The 22,439-nt window shown below is 41.1% G+C and overlaps 1 protein-coding gene across 6 annotated transcripts in view; it reads left to right on the forward strand.

Annotated features, from left to right (window-relative positions):
* Positions 1-22,439, forward strand: part of anks1b (ankyrin repeat and sterile alpha motif domain containing 1B) — a 261,822-nt gene that overhangs the window by 120,179 nt on the left and 119,204 nt on the right. For all 6 annotated transcript variants that reach the window (XM_061959543.1, XM_061959540.1, XM_061959542.1 and 3 more), the window contains exons 12-14: positions 725-872; positions 8,244-8,383; positions 14,751-14,952. In XM_061959543.1, the coding sequence (XP_061815527.1) occupies positions 725-872; positions 8,244-8,383; positions 14,751-14,952 (490 nt within the window). The remainder of the gene's footprint in view (positions 1-724; positions 873-8,243; positions 8,384-14,750; positions 14,953-22,439) is intronic.

Below are 22,439 nucleotides of genomic sequence, written 5' to 3' on the forward strand. Positions count from 1 at the left end.
CTTTGTGTTACATTGAGTTCAGCTCGCCCTGCGAGAGGACAAAAGCTGTCTTTGATCCTACCAAGCAGAAGGCTTGTAAAACTCCACTGTGTACAATGGGAAGCGACATGAAGGCGTCGGTTTCTTTGAGGTATTGTAATCCACAGGAAGATTTTGTCTTGACCCGAGATCTTCAAAGCGGAGAGGATGCAGGGCCTGACTCCCCTCCAGGCAACTTTTTTTTTAACTGTTTTACGACCTTTTCTTTGAACTGTTTTGTAACAAAAGCGATGGCTGTTTACGACCCCCTTCCCTTAGAAACAGCTGTTGCCATGTAATCAGGGAAAGTCCAAATAAAAGAGGAGGCGTAAAATCTTTCGTCAGAGCATGGTGGAGACTGTACAAAAGTATAGCCCAGACGTTTCTCCTCAATTGAGCCAAATTTAATTATGTCTCTGTTTAATTCCTTGCTTCGTGTCTTGTTTAATAGATGTCATCAGCGTTTGAACCTGACAATGATGCTTTTCAGAGGCGGTATGGTACCGAATATGATTCATTCGTATTGCGGTACTATACTAATACCGGTATATTGTACAACCCTAATCACATGATGTTCACTTTTCTTTTAGCGTCACTGCCACCATGTAGTCAACAATTCTAGGAAAATATGGCTTAACATGACCTCATCTTTGTCGTCCTTGTCTGAGTTTTGTTTGACTTTGTTCCTCCGGTTTCCTCCTCCAAGGACTCCAAGCGCTCGGCGGAGGTGGTCACGTCTCCGTCGCTGGACGTCTTCCTCCCGGACGACGAGGACAACCCTTACGAGTCGGTCACCACCGCCGTCACCCGCAAACCCTGCTCGTTGGACATCAGCCACGCCTGTCCACGCAACGGTAGGTTGTTGCTCCTTATTAAGTGTGTTGAGTGGTTTGCTGCTGCCACCAAGTGGACCGGAGTTGCTACGTTTTAGTTGACGAAAACAAGTCAGTTGTCCCCTGCACTGTACGGCTTTTGTGGGCTCTACCCGACGCCGCAGGTTGCCGCAGCAACCGCACGGTGGTGAGTCTCCTGTATGTTACCATGGGAACTGCATCGCCAGTGACAACCTCCTATAACCTGAATAAAGAGAGGGAAGGTAGTTTTGTCCGTGCGTAACGTGTGCAGACAAGGTTCCTCGAAATGAGCGACGTAAGCGAGCACCGAGGGTTCTACCTAAAAGCAGAATCGTTCCCACGTCAGCAGTAAGGAGAAAGTGACGGTGTCATGAGTGTAAATCCTTTCTCTGCGTGTGGACTTTTTAAGGGATTAACTTTCTGCCTTTCTTCCAACAACTTGTGAAAGGATAAGCCGCCATAGGAAGGGAAGGGGTTTTGGGGGGGTGCCATCGAAGATCCCTTCTCTGAATCAACTCGCTTGTCAGCCTAATTGGACTCCTGTGGCAATTCCTGGGTTCTTTCGTCACTACAAGTGGGGGGAGTGAGAGAAAATATGGGGAGAGATGACACTCGGGATAAAAAGATGATCTATAAGCACTTTTTGAGTTATGGTTGCATTTTTATTCACCCATTTTGGACTGGCTTTTATCCACTAATCACAGAGCGGCAGTTTATCTGCAGTGGAAACAGCGCCCTCCTTTGCCCGAGGTTGTAATTACGCATGCATGCATGTGAGTTAAAGTTAATGTTAAATTACCACTGATAGTCACACACACACTAGGTGTGGTGAAATTACTCTCTGTGTTTGACCCATCCCCTTGCAATTTAAAATGCACTTGTTTTAATAAATAAATACAGCGTTTTAAAAGCATACACAATCTGTGTAAATATATTAGTCTGTGGTTAAAAGGACTTAAAAGGACTCGAAACTCAAAATGCAGGACTTGGGACTTGACTTGAGATTTCCTGTCTTGACTTTGGACTTGACTCGAGACTTGCCTGTCTTGACTCGGGACTTGACTCGGGACTGGAGGGCAAAGACTTGAGACTTACTTATGACTTGCAAAACAATGACTTGGTCCCACCTCTGTTTCCTGTTGATCCATGTATTTATTAAAAAATATCATATGTTTGATGTTTAAATGTTTTTATTGGTCTTATCTTTTAATCCTTTATATTTATGTTAATTATAAGTACAAATGTTTATTCTGTAATTGATTCTACACTTTTTATTTTAGCATTTATTTTTTATTTTTTGTGTTATTTTCAGAGTTATGATTATTAAAAAGATGTATAAAATATATTTGACATTTAAACATTTATTGGTCCTATTTTTGAATACTATATCCATCCATTTTCTACCGCTTGTCCCTTATTTTAATTCACAGTACATAGGTTATTTACATTTTTTTTATATGTATATATAGAAATATATTTAATGTAGCTTTGAAGTTGATGGATTACTTTTAGAATATAATTTATAATTCTTTTAGAATTTTACCTGTATTTATGTATTTACTTCGGGGCTTTATTGCTGGGTTACTGTTACAAAATAGGTTTAATTAGTAGTATTTTATTTGTATTCATTTAAAGATATATACTCATTTCAGGCTTTTTATGTTTGGTTACTTTTAGAACATATGCTTATATAATATAATAACTTTTTATTTATCTTCATATATATATATATATACTTAAACTGAGGCTTTAAGTTCTAGGTTGCTTTCAAAAAACATATTTAATAGTATTATTTTATTTTAATTGTAATATATATGTGTATATACAGTCGTGGTCAAAAGTTTACATACACTTGTAAAGAACATAATGTCATGGCTGTCTTGAGTTTCCAATAATTTCTACAACTCTTATTTTTTTGTGATAGAGTGATTGGAGCACATTCTTGTTTGTCACAAAAAAACATTCATGAAGTTTGGTTCTTTTATTAATTTATTATGGATCTACTGAAAATGTGACCAAATCTGCTGGGTCAAAAGTATACATACCGCAATGTTAATATTTGGTTATATGTCACTTAGCAAGTTTCACTGCAATAAGGCGCTTTTGGTAGCCATCCACAAGCTTTTAGCAAGCTTCTGGTTGAGTTTTTGACCACTCCTCTTGACAAAATTGGTGCAGTTCAGCTACATTTGTTGGTTTTCTGACATGGATTTGTTTCTTCAGCATTGTCCACACGTTTAAGTCAGGACTTTGGGAAGGCCGTTCTAAAACCTTAATTCTAGCCTGATTGAGCCATTCCTTTACCACTTTTGACGTGTGTTTGGGGTCATTGTCCTGTTGGAACACCCAACTGCGCTCATCAACCTCCGGGCTGATGATTTTAGGTTGTCCTGAAGAATTTGGAGGTAATCCTCCTTTTTCATTGTCCCAATTACCATTTTTGTTTTATCTGACATTACATGGACAAAGATAAAACCTTCTGGAGGAAAGTTCTGTGGTCAGATGAAACAAAAAATTAGCTGTTTGGCCACAATACCCAGCAATATGTTTGTAGGAGAAAAGGGGAGGCCTTTAATCCCAGGAACACCAAACCTACCGTCAAGCATGGTGGTGGTAGCATTATGCTCTGGACCTATTTTGCTGCCAATGGAACTGGTGATTTACAGAGAGTAAATGGGACAAAGAAAAAGGAGGATTACCTCCAAATTCTTCGTAAGAGTTGTACAAATAATAGGAAAGTCAAGACAGCCATGGCATTATGTTCTTTACAAGTGTATGTAAACTTTTGACCACGACTGTATATATATATATATATATGTATGTATGTATGTATGTATGTATGTATGTATGTATGTATGTGTATATATATATATATATATATATACATATATACATATATATATATATATATATATATATATTTTTTTTTTTTTTTTTTTTTTTTTTATAAATATATATATCTATATAAATATATACATCTATATTTTTTTTAATGTGACGTTTAATGTTGAGTTACTTTTAGAACAGTTTCTGGTCATTGGTAATTATTTGAATTAGAATGACAGTATATTTTGTTCCATGATCAATATTTCACCATCCAAACAGTTTTGCTTCTCTTTCCATGTTTTGTTGTCTTCTTGCAGGCCTGCAGGAGGTCTTCCTGTCGTGTCCTCTTCTTTTCTGTTATCACGGTGTCTCTATGGTGACCCTCCTGTTTCTTTCAATGCACTGACGTTCAGGATCTTTTTTCATTTTTTTTTAATTTCTTCTACTTTTATCTCGCTGCATCTCTTTCCTGCCAATGCGCTCTGCTACATCTTTCTTTTCCACGAGACATTATTATGCAGGGTGTCTCCTGCCTTGTCTGTCTTAGCTGTCCTAAATAAATATCATTCTCTCCTCTATAATGTTTTATATACATGTAATAAATACCCCACTGAGACACTCATGAATAGTTAGGATAATAGACAAAGCTCCTGGATTTGTTCTGACTGAAATATCTTGGAGTAAAGCTGAGTCAATGCATCTTGTATTCGCTCATCCCCAGTCTGAAAACACACACACACACACACACACACACACACACACACACACACACACACACACACACACACACACACACACACACACACACACACAGCATGCTGTGAAGTCATTCATTGTGATTGCACCTCCTGCTAGACGTATGATGCTCATCCCGCATCACTTATTCATCACTCAGCCAATGTGAAGCGGCAGCAGACACTTATGGTCCTTTTCCTGTGTGTGTGTGTGTGTGGGGGGGGGGGTCTGCCTGTGTGTGTGTGTGTGTGTGTGTGTGTGTGTGTGTGAGCATATTTTGGTAAATAGCTTGTTTGTTGCATCCACATGGGTTGATTAGGACAAACGCTCTCTTCCCTTCTGAGACCTAAGTTGGGCGACATCAGCACTTTAGTTTTGACGTCATTATTCTCTTCCCGTCACTTTAAAACCTCCGAACGCACAACCTCCCTCCTTACCCGCTTTGAACGGCGGCACAGCAGCAGGAAATGAGTAATTTAGGGCTAGCAAATATAACAAGAATACTACCAGCTCAGGCAGCACGGTGGTACAGGGGTTAGTGCATGTGCCTCACAATAAGAAAGTCCTGGGCTCGGGATCTTTCTGTGTGGAGTTTGCATGTTCTCTCCGTGACTGCGTGGGTTCCCTCCGGGTACTCCGGCTTCCTCCCACCTCCAAAAACATGCACCTGGGATAGGTTGATTGGCAACACTAAATGGTCCCTAGTGTGTGAATGTGAGTGTGAATGTTTGTCTGTCTATCTGTGTTGGTCCTGCGATGAGGTGGCGACTTGTCCAGGGTGTATGCCGCCTTCCGCCCGAATGCAGCTGAGATAGGCTCCAGCACCCCCCGCGACCCCAAAAGGGACAAGCGGTCGAAAATGGATGGATGGATGGACTACCAGCTCAGATGTTAGCCTCAGTAGTTTAACAGAACACATTTGTTTGACAGTTGTCTTTATTTTTTGACAATTCCAAAGCTTCTGTCATACTTTTTTTTTTACCGGCCCGAACAAAATGGTTGGTGTTTACGGCGGTCACTCACCCGGACTCGTCAACACGTATGCACAGGGAGCGCGTGCACACATACAGAAGCGGTCCAAAAGAAGGAACAAACAACTTGCAGTCCTGTTGTTGTTGTGATACAATAGCCTATTTTCCGGACCGTAGGGCGCACTGTATTATAAGGCTCACTGCCGATGAGCGGGTCTATTCAGGTCTATTTTCATACAAAAGGCACACCGGATTATAAAGCGCATTAAAGAGGTCATATTATTGTTATTTTTTTCTAAATTAAAAGACACTTTCTTGTGGTCAACATCAGTGGTCCTCAACCTTTTTGTAACTGCGGACCGGTCAACGCTTGAAAATTTGTCCCACGGACTGGGGAGGGGAGGAGGTATGGTATTTTTTATTTTATTTATTTTTTTGTCATAAAAAAATACAATCGCGTGTGCTTATGGACTGTATCCCTGCAGACTGTATTGATCTATATTGATATATAATATAGGAACCACAAATATTAATAACAGAAAGAAACAACCCTTTTGTGTGAATGAGTGTAAATGGGGGAGGAAGGTTTTTTGGGTTGGTGCACTAATTGTAAGTGTATCTTGTGTTTTTTATGTTGATTTAATAAAAAAATTAAAAAAATATTTTTTTAAATTTTTATTTATTTATTTTTCAATTTCTTGTGCGGCCCGGTACCAATTGATCCACGGACCGGTACCGGGCCGCGGCAAGGTGGTTGGGGACCACTGGTCTACATAACATGTGATGGTGGTTATTTGGTCAAAATGTTGCATAGATTATGTTTTACAGACCACCTTCAAGCCACTTTCTGTCAGTTGCTAAAACATTTTGATAGATTTTTGAGCGCCGTGTGTAATGTTCTATATTTTCAATGGAGCATATAAAATGTTGGTGTTGTTTGCTTGAGTCATAGTGCAGTCTACACGTATCTCTTATGTGTGACTGCCATCCCATTGCAGTCCACACGTATCTCTTATCTAGTGGTCACACTTATCATTTCAGCATGTACCGAATAAAATAGCTTCAAGGTCGGTAAGCACAACGAAAATTATTCCGTACATTAGGCGCACCGGGTTATAAGGCGCACTGTCGAGTTTTGAGAAAATTAAAGGATTTTAAGTGCGCCTTATAGTCTGAAAAATACGGTATACATTCAATGACGGCTAACGCTAGCTATCCAAATTGATAATATTAGCTAACAACACCCTAAAGCTAATGCGCATGAATGTGTTATGAAAGTATGTGATTATATTATTACGTACGGGAAGCTGTAAGAGGGCGGGATATACTGTGGAAAATACATTGGAAAGTTGGCGCCCTCGAGGCATCTGTGTCCATGTTGCAAACAACCCTTACTGTTAAAACGGTTATTTTTTTCAATTTTCCAATTCAAGTTTAGAAAAGTGCTTGTAATTAGCACTTTATAAAAGTAACCTTCGTCTTTATTAAAAGTATTTTTTAAATTTCCTCCTGAGTGAAATAACTTTCTGAATAAAAATTAGCGAATTAAATTAATTTTTTTTTTCCTTTTATTTTTCTATTATAATTTTACAAATGTTTTGTCCCCTTATTTTTTTATGTTTTATTTTTTTTGACTAATTTAGTTTATTAAATTGTTTTATATTCATATATGTGCTTCTACAGATAACATAACGTCATTTGCTTTACTGCCCTTAATTAATGTTGTGAGTTGATATATTGTCTATATATTTTTATATTTTAAATAATTTAGCACAGCGCCAAAAACATTCTTGAAATTTGGTAGGACAGACGAAGGTCCTGGGTTCAATCCCGGGCTCGGGATCTTTCTGTGTGGAGTTTGCATGTTCTCCCCGTGACTGCGTGGGTTCCCTCCGGGTACTCCGGCTTTCTCCCACTTCCAAAGACATGCACCTGGGGATAAGTTGATTGGCAACACTAAATTGGCCCTAGTGTGTGGATGTGAGTGTGAATGTTGTCTGTCTATCTGTGTTGGCCCTGCGATGAGGTGGCGACTTGTCCAGGGTGTACCCCGCCTTCCGCCCGATTGTAGCTGAGATAGGCTCCAGCGCCCCCCGCGACCCCAAAGGGAATAAGCGGTAGAAAATGGATGGATGGATGGACTTTTATCTATCCCACAATGGGGAAATTATGTGGTTGCAGTACAGATTCAAAAAGATCACAAAAAAAGTATTACAAGTAGCACAAAAGTCACACAAATGTAAACCTGTCATTGTGCAGTCATAAGGGGGTTGAAAGCAAAAGGTAAACACACATGAAAACAACAGGGAAGCACAAATGAGGACATAGAAGATTACAGAGCTGCATCAAGCGGCTTTAGCGGCTCCATTTTTACATACAGCTACAAAAATAAAACGCAATGGAAAACCAAAAATGTGTGATGAATAATAGATATAGCACACGTACGATTGCACCATGCATAGGTAAATAATACAACAAAAATATCTTCTGGGTTTAAAACCAAAAGGTAAAAAACACATGAAAAAAAGAGGGAAACATTAAAGAACACAAAGGAGCTGCTGCAACCAGCTGCCACTTTTGGTAGCACCATTTTTACATTTAGCTACAAACCTAAATGCAATGAAAAACTAAAAATGACTAATAAATAAAATATACTGCATCCTTATGCTTGCACCATGCCATAAATAATAACACAAAAACACCATCTTGAATCTAAGACTTTTTCAGTGTTTTTTTCTTCCAAAATGTGTCGACTTTCATGGCTCCCCAAAAATATTTCTAATGACCTTTGACGGCAAACAACTAACAAAAAAACATATTTTCTCCTCCTCCCTGCAAGGTCACTTGTCCCATGGAGCGGGAGCCAATGAGGGGGAGCACGGTAACCATGGAAACCACTCTACGGGCCCCACTCCAGACTGCTCGCCCCCCTCCCCCGACACGGCCCTGAAGAACATTGAAAGAGTCATCCGCCCACAGGTAATTGCACGCACGCACGCACACACACACACACACACACACACACACACACACACACACACACACACACACACACACACACACACACACACACACACACACACACAGAAATGATTGTAGAGGCAAGTGATGCATTATTGAGCATCACAGCATCCACCTACATGCAGCTGAGACACCTGCACACACACACACGCACGCACACACACACAATTCCCGACATCATTTTTCAGTATATGTCAGTCATAATCGAGTCGTCTGATAATGTCAGAACTCCAGAAGCATAAATGTCACTGTTGCCTGCGGAGGAGTGAAGGGTTACTACAAGCAAGACTTTATTGTGCGTGTCACTTTTTGTCGACTCAAAACCTCCCTATTTCTCAACCAATTCCAAATATTCCAATCTCAAAACAATCATCTTATTTACAGCATTCAGACTATACTAAAATGTTCCCGGAATGCCACATTTTGCGGCAAGGTATTTACATGCAGAATGAGTGAAATACATCTAAATGATGAATGAAATGCATAAATGAACATTTAACATGACTTTTAACTCTATTGAAGACTTGTTGACTATGTACTTTGCAGCGAGTTCTTTATTTGTTAATCCATTAGTGTTTCTCACCTTCTTCATCAAAGTGCTGGCACTTGCAACTTTCTCTGGCCACATGGTGGAAGGTTTTGCAGTCGTACTTAATAAAAAAAACACAGAAACTGAGTCACCAACATTTGGGATTCTTTGTTTGTACTCAAGTCCACGGGATGGTACTTTGACGAACGGACTAGTTTGATATGCACTGGAGCAACATTTTAATGAACATTTGGAGAAGAACGAAAAATCCAAGTTCCAACGTTCCCACATTTATGGTGGTTCCACATTTTCCACACAGGGATCTCAGCTCTTCCTTCTGCAGACATGACATTGCCTAGTCCAGTGTTTCTTAACCGGGGCCCATTGTTGGGCAGCGAGCACCCCCTGAGGGCCGCCAAAAATATGTGTTTCTCACCTGTGGTGTGTATGGGCCACAGCGGTACTCAGTTGTAATACACTTTTCCACCACTTGTGGCAGTAATGACAATATCAAACAAACAGAAGAAGTCTGGAGCTAAGGTCATAGAGAAGTTTCTTAAGCACAAAAAATACGACTAAAGTGGTGAAGCTGTATTTTAATTTGCACTTGAATTTTATTGACAGTTTAGTTAAGAAACATATATTAATAATTATTATTAATTTAGTTTAGTTTAGCAGTGCGTAATTGTATGTAAATGTATTTTTCATCAGGTTTAAACCCTTCTTTTGCAGTATATTTGATTAATATTTAAACAGTAAGTAGGTTAGATATGATTAATTAAATTATTAAAATCAAGAGTAAAAATAGTAATTCAGTGTTAATGTTTGAGGGGGCCCTGAATCCATCTGTAGTGAAAAAGTTGGGCCCCCGAGGTCAAAACGTTTTAAGAACCCCTGCTCTAGTCCATCAATGGCGTTCATAATAATCACTCATGTATGCTTGTGAAAACATCATCAATAAGATTAAAAAATGACGTTATGGTTCCTTTCCTCTTTTGAGTTCCTCATCATCGCTGATTCTATCTTTGGACCGTTAACTAACGCAGACAGGTCCCACGCGGTGCCCAGCGGGGCCTTCGCTCTGCTTGACGCTCGTATAATCACTTTTATTGCTCTAAATTAGACCCTTGGAATTAATTTCACCGCTCCATCACGTGTCCCTCTGCAGCAGCAGCCCGCTAAAACAGCAGTGAAGAATAAACATGCATTATAGAAGAAGAGGTGGACTTGTGTGAAGTACCATGGAAACCTGGTGACAGTACAAGGAGAAGCGCAGAATCAAAACCACCAAGTGAATACTGACCATCCTTGCGAGCATGGAGTTTGATGCGCATGAGTGACGGGTGCCCATTTTGCTGCAGTCTAGTTTTGGTTGTGGTTGTCGCCCAAAATCTTGTCTTACAAAAGTCATTGGACGGGAATGACAATAATATTAAAAGTTCCTTTTAATTTGAACTCAAAAAGACGGAACAACAAACTTCTCCGTGCACACAACACCCGTTAGCGTACATGGAAGTGACCAAACCATATTCAAAGTAGCTGCGCATGATTTGGGTGGGATTTTGCTTGCGTGATTTTTGTATATCGTCTTGTTTATCATACGGCCAATTATTGCACGTAACAAACTAGTCTGCCCACATATCATTGCGCCGAATCCAGTGCCAAAACAAAGAAGCCCACGTGTTGGTGACTGTGCTTTTTTTAAATTTAGTATGACTGCAAAATAATCTACCATGGTGCCAAAAAAAAGTTGTGTGCAAAGATGTGGAGCAAAGATGCGGAGCAAAAACACTAAGCAAAGAAATGGCACAAAGATGTGGCGCAAAGATGTGAGCCAAGACCTGGAGAAAAAAACATGGGCAAATACACGGAGCAAAGACACAGAGCAAATGTGTGGCGCAAAGAGACAGAGCCAAAATACTGCTAAAAAAATGTAGTGAATAAATGGCGGTAAAACACAGAGAAAAGACATTGAGCAAAGACCTAGAGCCAAGATGCGGCGCAAAGACCTGGCGCAACAAACCAAAACATGGAGCCAAGATGTGGAGCAAAGACACAGAGAAAAGAAATAGAGCAAAAACATGGACCAAATACATCAAGCAAAGACAAAGATCCAATATGTGGAAGAAAGACGTGGAGCAAATAAATGGCGAAAAAATAAGGAGCAAAGACTCTGAGCATAGACATTAAGCAAAGAAATTGCGCAAGCACACAGACCAAATACATGGAGCAAAAATGTCAAGCCAAGATGCAGAGCAAAGACCTTGAGCCAAGACATGAAGCAACGGACCAAATGCATGGAGCCAAGATGGGGAGCAAAGATACAGAGCAAATATGTGGAGCAAAGAGGCAGAGCCTAAACATTGCTAAAGAAACGGAGCGAATAAAAACACAGAGAAAAGACTTGGAGCAAAGACACAGAGCCAAGATGCGGCGCAAAGACGTGGAGCAACACACCAAAAACATGGAGCAAAGACATGGAGCCAATATGTGGAGCAAAGACATGGAGCACATAAATGGCGCAAAAATAAGGAGCAAAGGCACTGAGACATTGAGCAAAGAAATGGCGCAAACACAGAGACCAAATACATGGAGCAAAAATGTTGAGCCAAGATGCAGAGCAAAGACACAGAGACAAGACTTGAAGCAACGGACCAAACACACGGACTAAATACATGGAGTCAAGATGCGGAGCAATGATACAGAGCAAAGCAGTAGTGCAAAAACACCGACCAAATACACAGGGCAAATACACGGAACCAAGATGCACAGCAGAAGCTAAAGAAGGTGAGAATCACTTGAATTTAAGAAAGCACTTGTAGTACAGAACAAAGGTGTGTGGCTCTCTACTCCCCTCCCCCTTTTCGCTCATCTCTGACATTGACAACAAGTCTGCAATGAAAGTTAAATGTATTTTATTCATCATTTATACGTATTGCGCTTTGTTTTCTGGATATGAAACTATGTTCTATGTAAAATGTGTTTTGAATTCATTGTTAAAAGGGTTGTTCGGTATAACCGTGCTAATTGAGTATGTTTGAAAATACCGGTACGTTTTTCTTTTTAATGCGCCTGATGACGCACCGCCGCTAACATGGGTCAACAGACAGTGTTTTAGCTATTTCCAAATTACTAATCCTCGCCGCCATGGCGACAAATAAACTATGTTTCTGACAAGTATCATCCCTGCAGGACAAGGAATAGCTAAACATGTAGGAGGATACAATAGCTCACCGCTAGCAGCAATCTTGCGCTCCTGAATGTGAACAAAACGGTGGATCTATACAATTATCAAATGTAACGATACAAAGTACAAGAGAAGTATATAGTCGATAATACAATGATTACATCGATTTTCTATTATCGATGGCTCCGTTTACACTGCACACCAAATCTGATTTTTTTTTTTTGCCCTGAAGTGACACGGATCAGATTGTATTTGCCAGTCTAAACGCTTCAAAGTGCTTCAAATCTGATCTTTTGAGATCAGATTCAGGCCTGAATCCAATTCAAATCTGATCTTTTCAAATGTGACTTCATTCTAAACAAAATGCGACCCGTATTTGACTTTTTCGTCTGCTGTGGGCGAGCTACGTCACTCGTGTGCGCGGGGAAATAACGCATCCCACCCGCGAAAATGGATATTTCATCACAACATCCGGTTTTGGTGAGCAAAGCCTATTTATGACGGCCAAATTTTCTGTGCATCACTTGTGAATAGTGTGCAAATAATAGGCTATATGTAATATATAAATATATGTTTGGATTGGCCCTGTGATGAGGTGGCGACTTGTCCAGGGTGTACCCCGCCTTCCGCCCGATTGTAGCTGAGATAGGCTCCAGCTCCCCCCGCGACCCCGAAGGGAATAAGCGGTAGAAAATGGATGGATGGATGTTTGGATTGTTAAGAAATAGCGATTTTTGAAGGACCGGAATTGACGTTCTGGCGTATTTGCTTACATGTTACGTAAAATGCGTAAGTTGTTTATGTCAGCGAAGTGAAAAATTTAACTAACGTATATCCACGCTGATGTTCGCGTTGCCTCTACTTAACAGCCATAAAAGATTACAACACTCCCAAATATATTACACTATATACATCCATTTATACATTACATTACTTTAATTTACTTACACGTAAAGAAACACTAATTTTTAAGGTGTGCCGAATTTATTAAAATGTTGTAGTTTTAGCAGCAACTTCCTTGTTTTCACCTTATTGAGTGCGCATGCAAGTGACGTCGAGGCCACATTGGGGCCTGTACGCGTTTACACTGGAGTCTGATATAGATCACATTTTACTTGCAGTGTAAACCTTCAGCTGGAAAAAATCTGATCTAAAAAAAATACAATTTGGGCCACTTTGGCCTGCAGTGTAAACTTAGTCATCAAATCTTTTGTCTTTTTTATTGTTTATAAACTCAGGAAATATGTCCCTGTACACAGCAGAACTTTAATTATGACCAATGTATGATCCTGTAACTACTTGGTATTGGATCCATACCCAAAGTTGTAGTATCAGCCAAAACTAATGTAAAGTATCCAAACAACAGAAGAATAAGTGATTATTACATTTTAACAGAAGTGTAGATAAAACGTGTTTTAACAGAAAGTAAGCAGATATTAACAGTAAATGAACAAATAGATTAATAATCCATTTTCTACTGCTTGTCCTCATAATTTTGACAAAATAAAAGAATGAGAAATGACACAATAGTTACTGCATACGTCAGCAACCAAATTAGGAGCCTTTGTTTGCTTACTTACTACTGAAAGAAAAGTCGTCTACTAGTATATTCACTATGTTATTTAATGCCTAAATTGCAAGAAGAAACATATGTTTAATGGATCATAAGATTTTCTGTTGAAATTGAGTAGATAATCATTTTTTTTTGTGGTGCCTTTATTTTGAAAAGTATCGAAATGCATTTTGATACTGGGGTATCAAAATATTGGTCTCGAGACAACCCTAATTGGTGAACATTAGACTGTACAGTACATGGAATCCGACACAGGAAATTTGCTGTGTCAGCTGGTCGGGGCTTTAAAAATTAGTTCACAGTTGACGTAAAACACAAACAACAACAACACTGAAATGTGTGCAATTAAACTTCCTTTTCACCAGCAAATGAGCAACATCTGCAGTCAAAGTGAGACCACAGGTGACTTTAGCACTATTGAACGCCTTTGCGCTTATTAATCACTTATCGGCTGAGTGTGTGTGTTTGCGCTAGAAACGCCTCTTCGCGCGCTGGTGTGTGCGTGCGTGAGTACACATGTTTAACAAGTTCATCCCTTCATCGTATTAACGCCTTCGTGGCATCCCTGCAGTGTTATGACTCCAATGCTTTTGTCAGCTCTTTTGGCTCATTAAGAGGCTTTATTTACATCAACACACACACACACACACACACACACACACACACACACACACACACACACACACACACACACACACACACACACACACACACACAGTCGGTCCAGATGAAGCTACCGTTGACAATCAGAACAGGCGTTGGACTAATGAACACGTCATGGCCAATTAAAGTGGCACTAATGAATGTAGAGACACACACACACACACACGCACGCACACAAACACACACGCACACATGCGCGTTTAGAAAAAAAAAAAACATTAATTGGAACAAAATCCTTGTTGGAAGAACATGCTGTTATTTCATGTTATAACCGAGCAAGTAAAAGTGAACATGTATTTATGTAATAAATGAGTAATCAATCAACATCCAGTGATGAGGATTTAATCGATCAGTCATCATTGATCCCCTCCAGCCCAAACAGCGCACCTCCCTGTCCTCATCGCTGGACGTCCAGCGGACCGTCAATCACAGCTGCGAGCCCAGCGAGGTGAGCTCTTCCCTGGGGTATGCCAGCTTCAGCACCAGCCCCCCGGCCAGCCCCCCCTTTAGCCCCAACCAGGACCAGGACCAGGACCAGGACTCGGCCGGGTCCAACGACGACTGTCCCCTCGCAGGTAAGACGATGGAACTCTTCCTTGGGTGGAGGTAACAAGGAAGCACAAATTAGGGTCTTGTGACGTCTTTTGGCTCAGTTTCCTTTCCTCCCACATTCATTTCTCTTTGGTCCTTTTCCTACTGACCTGCTCTCATGTTGCCATAGCGATGAGAATTCTTGTTGTCATGGCAAAGTGGCAACCGCTGATCGATAGATGAAGAGTCTCACCTGGTGTGTGTGTGTGTGTGGGGGGGGGGGGGGTTCAGATGTCTTAAAGACTTTCATCTGCCTTGTGCTTGACACACACACACTTCCTACACAACACACACACTTCCTACACAACACACACACACACACACAATGATTGAAGCCTTCTATCATCTTCTCATTGAAGCACGCATCCTATTTTAGAACATTATAAACAGCATTAGCAGCGCTGTTGTCTTTGAGGTTTTTTAATAGCGCACAGGAAGTGACAGGAAGTTGCTAGTGATTGACAGGAAGTCGGTCTGAGGTCAGTCCATGTGCTCACGGCGAGTTGAATCGTGGCGCCCCCGAAGGGTTGTGGTCAAAATGCTTGGGAAGACATAGCTGTAGCTTGGTTCCTATCTATCGTCCCCAGCATGCCCACAACACTCGTAACTTTGACCTGATATCAGGTAATCATCGTCTACTGGCTTGTACTGCTCGAAGTGTTGTATGCAGGGGACCAAAGATCTGGAACCGGCTTGATGAGAGCCTCAGGATGCGGCATTCATTCTCCAACTTCAAAAAGAAACTGAAATCATACCTATTAACCACCTATGTCTAATGCCTCATGTGAATGGCTAGTGCTCCTTTAGAGGATTAGCATTGTCACATGTGGCTTCGGAGTAGACTACTGTTGGGTTGTGCGTGGTTGAATGTATGTATGTATGTATGTATGTATGTATGTGTATGCTTGCTTTTGTGCTCCTATTTTGTGTTTGTCATATCGCGTTTTTGTGCTTGCCACTGTGTCTCAGAATTCCATGCATATACTGACCTCTGGACCCTCTGCCAAAAGCTTCTTCTAGCTTATCTGGGGGACCCTTTCACTTACCATCATCCTTAAATGGATATTCACTACTGTTGTAATCGTAATATGGTATTGTGAAAACTTGAAACTACTCGACATGCTAGCCTGCGTGTAAAAAAAATCAGTCACTAATGACTTCCTGTCGTTGCTAAGTCTGTCAAGACGTTTTTGATTGACAGCGGCCATCTTTGTTCACACAATCTGACACACGTGTACTTTGTCGGTCCACTAAAAGCGTATACCAGTTTTTCCAGTGAGTTGGCTAAACACCCGAAAGTTATAGCGTGTGTTTTTTAGAACGGTGTGTGAGTAAGTCAACAATGCTTATGGGTTACAATAACAGCGCCACCATGTGGTGTATTTATCAGAAAACTAAGAGCGCGGGCAACAAAGTAGGGGGCGCATGTGTTGACATATTTTCAACCTTTTGTATACAGCGGTTCAGGAATAGAAGAGCAGTGTTGGGTTAGTTACTGAAAACCAGTAACTAGTTACAGTTACTAGTTACTTTATTTCAAAAGTAACTCAGGTACTAACTCAGTTACTTACACCAAAAAGTAATGCGTTACTGTAAAAAGTAACTATTTTGTTACTTATATATTTCATTTTATTATTATTTTTAAGGCCACCTTTAATGCCCTTTTAGCCTTCACTTCAGTACTGTTATTGCACTGGAGAATAATACAATGTGTTGATCAACTTGACATGCATTTGCATCACTGAACTCTGCTAAGCAATGTGGTCTACATACAACACACAAAGACAAAGATATGTTTCAAAGGGCCAATTTGTTTCAGGCCAGAACAAATTGACAAAAGTATTTTAAATAGCTGCAACATAACATACATACAGTAAGTAACAAACAGCATAATATCAACATAGCTGTAAACCAAAGAAGGCACACACTACATACACAAAGCCTAACCAGGCGTTTTTTTCTCTCAAAGAATTCTGAAATAAAATCATATCTGACGCCCAGAACACTACACATTTCCCCAGTTTTAGTTTAGAGATAAGGAAAGATTGGCCTGGCCCACTAGCATCCCTCTTTATGTTTGTGAACTTTATAGTCTATACATTTAGAGTGATGTGATAATCAAACACTCTAGAAGTCTAGAATGAAAGAGCAACAGTATATAAGAGAATTGACAGCGTGTGTGTACCTTCAGTGCGCAGTGCCTAGTTAAAATCCAGCCGCTGTTGCTTAGGAGGTGAAGTGTGTATCTCTTTACTAGCTTCGTAGAAGCATGTTGCTTTTGTAGCTGTTTCAGCAGATTTGAATTGCTATGATAGGATCTTTGATCCAAGACACAACTTACATTTAACTGAAATGTTATTTTCTTTGTGGTCGACAAAAGAAAAGTAGTGAGAATATCTCCATGTTAAGAAACTCGGCTTTGGGCTTCGCTGTTGTGTAGCTGCTAGCTCCTAGTCGCCTATAGCCTATTATGTTTACTTTTTGTGCATGACTTGATTAAAATACAAGACGAAGCTTGTTTTTGTTTTTTTCGTTTTGCTGATATCATTCCAATATCCGATCTCAATATCGGATGGGGAAACATGATTTTTGGAACCAGATTCTTCTCCTTGGCATGTTTTGTATAATGAAAGTCAATCTCTTTTTCTTGACTTTTTAAGGAAATCGCTTCTTTCAGGCTTCTGACTGACTCTTCCGGCTGGGGGTTAGAGTGCCACCTGTTGCTTTGGTCTTACAAATGAAGCCATCCTAAAGTAGATATCTTTTTAATGCAATGAGAGAAAAGAGTAATGTATAAATGAAATGTTTTCGTCTTTTCCTCCATGCTTTCTTCTCATTTTTCTCTATTTTATAACCTTCCACACTCCCCACACGCGCTTTCTCTCTCCACTTATTAGCTTTAAAAGGCCTATTGTGAGGTTGCCATGGCAACACGTGGCTCTCTCACACACACACACACACACACACACACACACACACACACACACACACACACACACACACACACACACACGCACACACACACACACACACGCACACATCACGAGGAGCTGGAGATGTTACGTGGGTACAGAAGCAATTCAAAGGATGCCAGTAAAAGGGAGAGGATAAAAAGTAGGAAGAGGGTGAGAGAAAGCGAGGATGCTGAGTGCAACGTTGGTAGCGAGGGCTCCAGAAGACGCCAGCGACTTAAACCGGCGCCTCTCGCTCGCTCCCTTCCATTTCAGCGTGAACGTTTATACAACAAATCTCCTCGCCGGTGTCGGCCACCTGCGTGGGCGGCCTATTTATAACCAGTGCGTCCATCACGGATGCTGATGCTGCACCGCTGCTGTTATTTTTTGTTTCTTTTACGTAACACCAGACCCCTTCTTTGCCTTAGGGCCCCCCACGCCCCCATGCTGCCATGCAGATGTCGACACTCTTCCCTACATTACCACAGGACTTATTTCTGTGTGGCAATAAAGGATGGAAGTATGATGTGCGTCACTCATTCACTTTCTGATTTGTCGATCAGTGACCTTTTCTTTCTACAAAACCATCAACCAGGCCTGGACAACATCCTGCATGCTCGTCATTAAAAACAAACACATATTCATATTATTGAATGTATATCAGGCAGCAAAAAAAACAAGTTTAGTTGTGTCATGGTTTTCGCACGCCGTTTTGACAACATTTTGCCTAGCTTTTTGTATACCATCTCGGTTATTGTACGGGGAATAAACTAGTCCGTTTGCCCAAGTGCCATTCCATGGGTGTCAGGGAGTGTTGGTGACGAACACCAAGATGCAGAAATGGCAGGCTTGATGCAGGAAAACATGACTTTAATGTAAAAAATGCGGGGAAAACACGAACCAGGATACCAGGAAAGCAGGGGACAGGCAACAGGATTTTAAGGAAAACTGTATAGACAACAAACAGTCTACAGCATACATACGAGGTAGGTATAAATAGTAGACTGATTGGCAATTGCCACCGGGTGTGCCAGGCTGCCAATCAAGGACAGGTGAGGGAGACGAGCACTCAGGGAGACGTGCAGGAACTGGAACCAAAATAAGAGCGCTTACAGGAAATAAAACACAAACCAAAACATAACCAAACTGTCAGTGACAAGCCTGACAATGGGATCCCAATCCTAATTAATCCCACGCTGTGGTGACTCAGTCTCTGTGCTTTATTTTCTAATTTTATTTTTATTTTATTTTTTATGAATACGACTGCAAAATAATTTGCCATGGGGCCAGTGAAAGTTGCGAGTGACAACACTTTCATTTCATTTCATTTATTAGTTTATTTCTGGCAATGACACAGAAAAAGTACAAGGTAGACAACATATAATAATATGAATTAATATAATGCAAAAGGGGGCAGCATGGTGGGACCAGGGGTTAGTATGTGTGCCTCACAATACAAAGGTCCTGGGTTTAATCTTGGGCTCGGGATCTTTCTGTGTGGAGTTTACATGTTCTCCCCGTGACTGCGTGGGTTCCCTCCGGGTACTCCGGCTTCCTCCCGCCTCCAAAGACATGCACCTGGAGATAGGTTGATTGGCAACACTAAATTGGCTCTAGTGTGTGAATGTGAGTGTGAATGTTGTCTGTCTATCTGTATTGGCCCTGCAATGAGATGGCGACTTGTCCAGGGTGTATCCCGCCTTCCGCCCGAATGCAACTGAGATAGGCTCCAGCACCCCCCGCGACCTTGAAAGGGACAAGCGGTAGTAAATGGATGGATGGATAATGCAAAAGCGTGCAGCATGCTGGACCAGAGGTTAGTACGTGTGCCTCACAATACAAAGGTCCTGGGTTGAATCCTGGTCTCGGGATCTTTCTGTGTGGAGTTTGCGAGTTCTCCCCGTGACTGCGTGGGTTTCCTCCAGGTACTCCAGCTTCCTCCCACCTCCAAAGACATGCACCTGGGGATAGGTTGATTAGCAACACTAAATGGGCCCTAGTATGTGAATGTGAGTGTGAATGTTGTCTGTCTGTGTTGGCCTTGCGATGAGGTGGCGACTTGTCCAGGGTATACCCCGCCTTCCGCCCGAATGCAGCTGGCATAGGCTCCAGCACCCCCCCCAGCCCCGTAAGGGACAAGCAGTAGAAAATGGATGTATGGAGAATGCAAAAGGTAATGTACAATATGTAAGCATGATGATCCAGTTTTGCCTGAATGGGAGTGAGAAGAAGATAATTTATTTAATCCCACCCCCAGTACTCCATTTAGTGATTTATACATTGAGTTTCTCTGTTACTTTGTTTAAGAATGATAATACAAATGTTATATCATGGGGGCATTACCACGGGTAACAATAATTATTACACAGTAACAATCATTTATAGCAACAATGTAAGAAGAAAGAACAATACCAACAATGGTGATAGACAACATAACAATGATATTAAGGAAACATGGTGAAGCGGTAGAAAATGGATGGATGGAAAACATATTTTTACAGTAAAAAATAACTGGTAGCTCAGTTGCCAAATTTTTACAGTAAATAAAAACAAAACTGGTATCGTTTTTCCATTTTCCATTTACATCTATAAAAAAATTGTACATTTTACAGTAAAATTTTGGCAAATGAGCTGTCCATTTTTGCTATTGTAAAATCTACAGATAATTGTGTATTAATATCATAAGGCAAGGGATATGTTCTATACTATTTATTGTTTCAAGAGAGCAGCCATTACTACCATGTGGCTCTCAATGAATCGGAGCTTGACACTCCTGGTCTAACTTGTGTGCTTTTGATTGCTTTGCTGCTGTGTAGCTGCTAGCTCCTAGTAGCCTATAACCTACCATGTTTACCTTTTTGTAAATGACTTGACTAAAATAGAAGAAAAGATCAACCATGTGTGCCTTTTGGAGGACATTTAACTGGCCAGTATCCTCCAATCCCCCTTCCACCGATATCAAACCGATATCAGATATCAAAGTGCCTTGTGTTTGCATAACGTGATGCCATCAGGCTGCCTTTCCTCTGTGTCACATTCATTTAACTTTAATTTGCTGCTATGCCGACATATTTTTCTGCGATTGATAAAAGCATTGAGTCACGAACGGAACTCACAAAACAGAAAGTATGTCGCTGACACATGAGAGAATAGCGCGTGTCTTTGGAAAGTGTGACGGCGGCGTGAGAGTGTCTTCAAGTGCCCTGGGAGCGGCAAAAAGCAATAGTGTGAGAGAGCGGCCAGTTGCTGTGGCGATGCATTCAAATCAGCACCGGAAGCGAAAGGGAGTCGCTAGCTGTCCACCGCCACCTCTCAGGCAAGGTTTGGACCACGCCCACTCGTTAGGTTAGCGCCCGGAGCTGAGCGAGCTGCTAATAACGTCTCCGATCTCAGAGGAAATAGAACTCTGTATTTCATCTATGACGCTGACTGGCAGCTCAGATATTACTCTGTGGTTTTTAATATCAGTTTGTTGCAGTATTACAGTATTTATCCATGCTTCTGTATTCATGCAGTATTCATATATCATGGCGGCTTGTGTGCTGCCCCAATGGCGCATTAAAGCATGCATCCTTTTAATGAAGTCTCCCCCCAAAGACGACAGCCACATTCCATTAAGGCGCGTATCTCGGCGTTGTCGAGGGCCCGCTGGGATTTGTAGATGAGCTCCGTCACTCACGTCAATTAGTTTCACCTGTGCTCTTCTTCCCGCTATAGGAGATGTCAGTCTTTGCATGACCATGATAAAGTGCATCTATTTAAAAGGCACGTATTAAACATTAGTATTAAAGATGTCCGATAATGGCTTTTTTGCCGGTATCCGATATTCCGATATTGTCCAACTCTTAATTACCGATTCCGATATCAACCGATCGATGTATACAGTCGTGGAATTAACACATTATTATGCCTAATTTTGTTGTGATGCCCCGCTGGATGCATTAAACAATGTAACAAGGTTTTCCAAAATACTCAAGTTATGGAAAAGAATGCCAACATGGCACTGCCATATTTATTATTGAAGTCACAAAGTGCATTATTTTTTTAACATGCCTCAAAACAGCAGCTTGGAATTTGGGACATGCTCTCCCTGAGAGAGCATGAGGAGTTTGAGGTGGGCGGGGTTGAAGTGGGGGGTAGGGGGGTGTATATTGTAGCGTCCCGGAAGTTAGTGCTGCAAGGGGTTCTGGGTATTTGTTATGTTGTGTTACGGTGCGGATGTTCTCCCGAAATGTTTGTTTGTCATTCTTGTTTGGTGTGGGTTCACAGTGTGGCGCATATTTGTAACAGTGTTAAAGTTGTTTATACGGCCACCCTCAGTGTGACCTGTATGGCTGTTGATCAAGTATGCCTTGCATTCAGTTGTGTATGAGAAAAGCCGTAGATGTCTTGTGATTGGACCGGCACACAAAGGCAGTGCCTTTAAGGTTTATTGGCGCTCTGTACTTCTCCCTACGTCCGTGTACCACTCCGTACAGCGGCGTTTTAAAAGTCATTCATTTTACTTTTTGAAACCG

This window comes from Nerophis lumbriciformis, linkage group LG05, assembly GCF_033978685.3.
Source record: "Nerophis lumbriciformis linkage group LG05, RoL_Nlum_v2.1, whole genome shotgun sequence".
NCBI lineage: Eukaryota > Metazoa > Chordata > Actinopteri > Syngnathiformes > Syngnathidae > Nerophis > Nerophis lumbriciformis.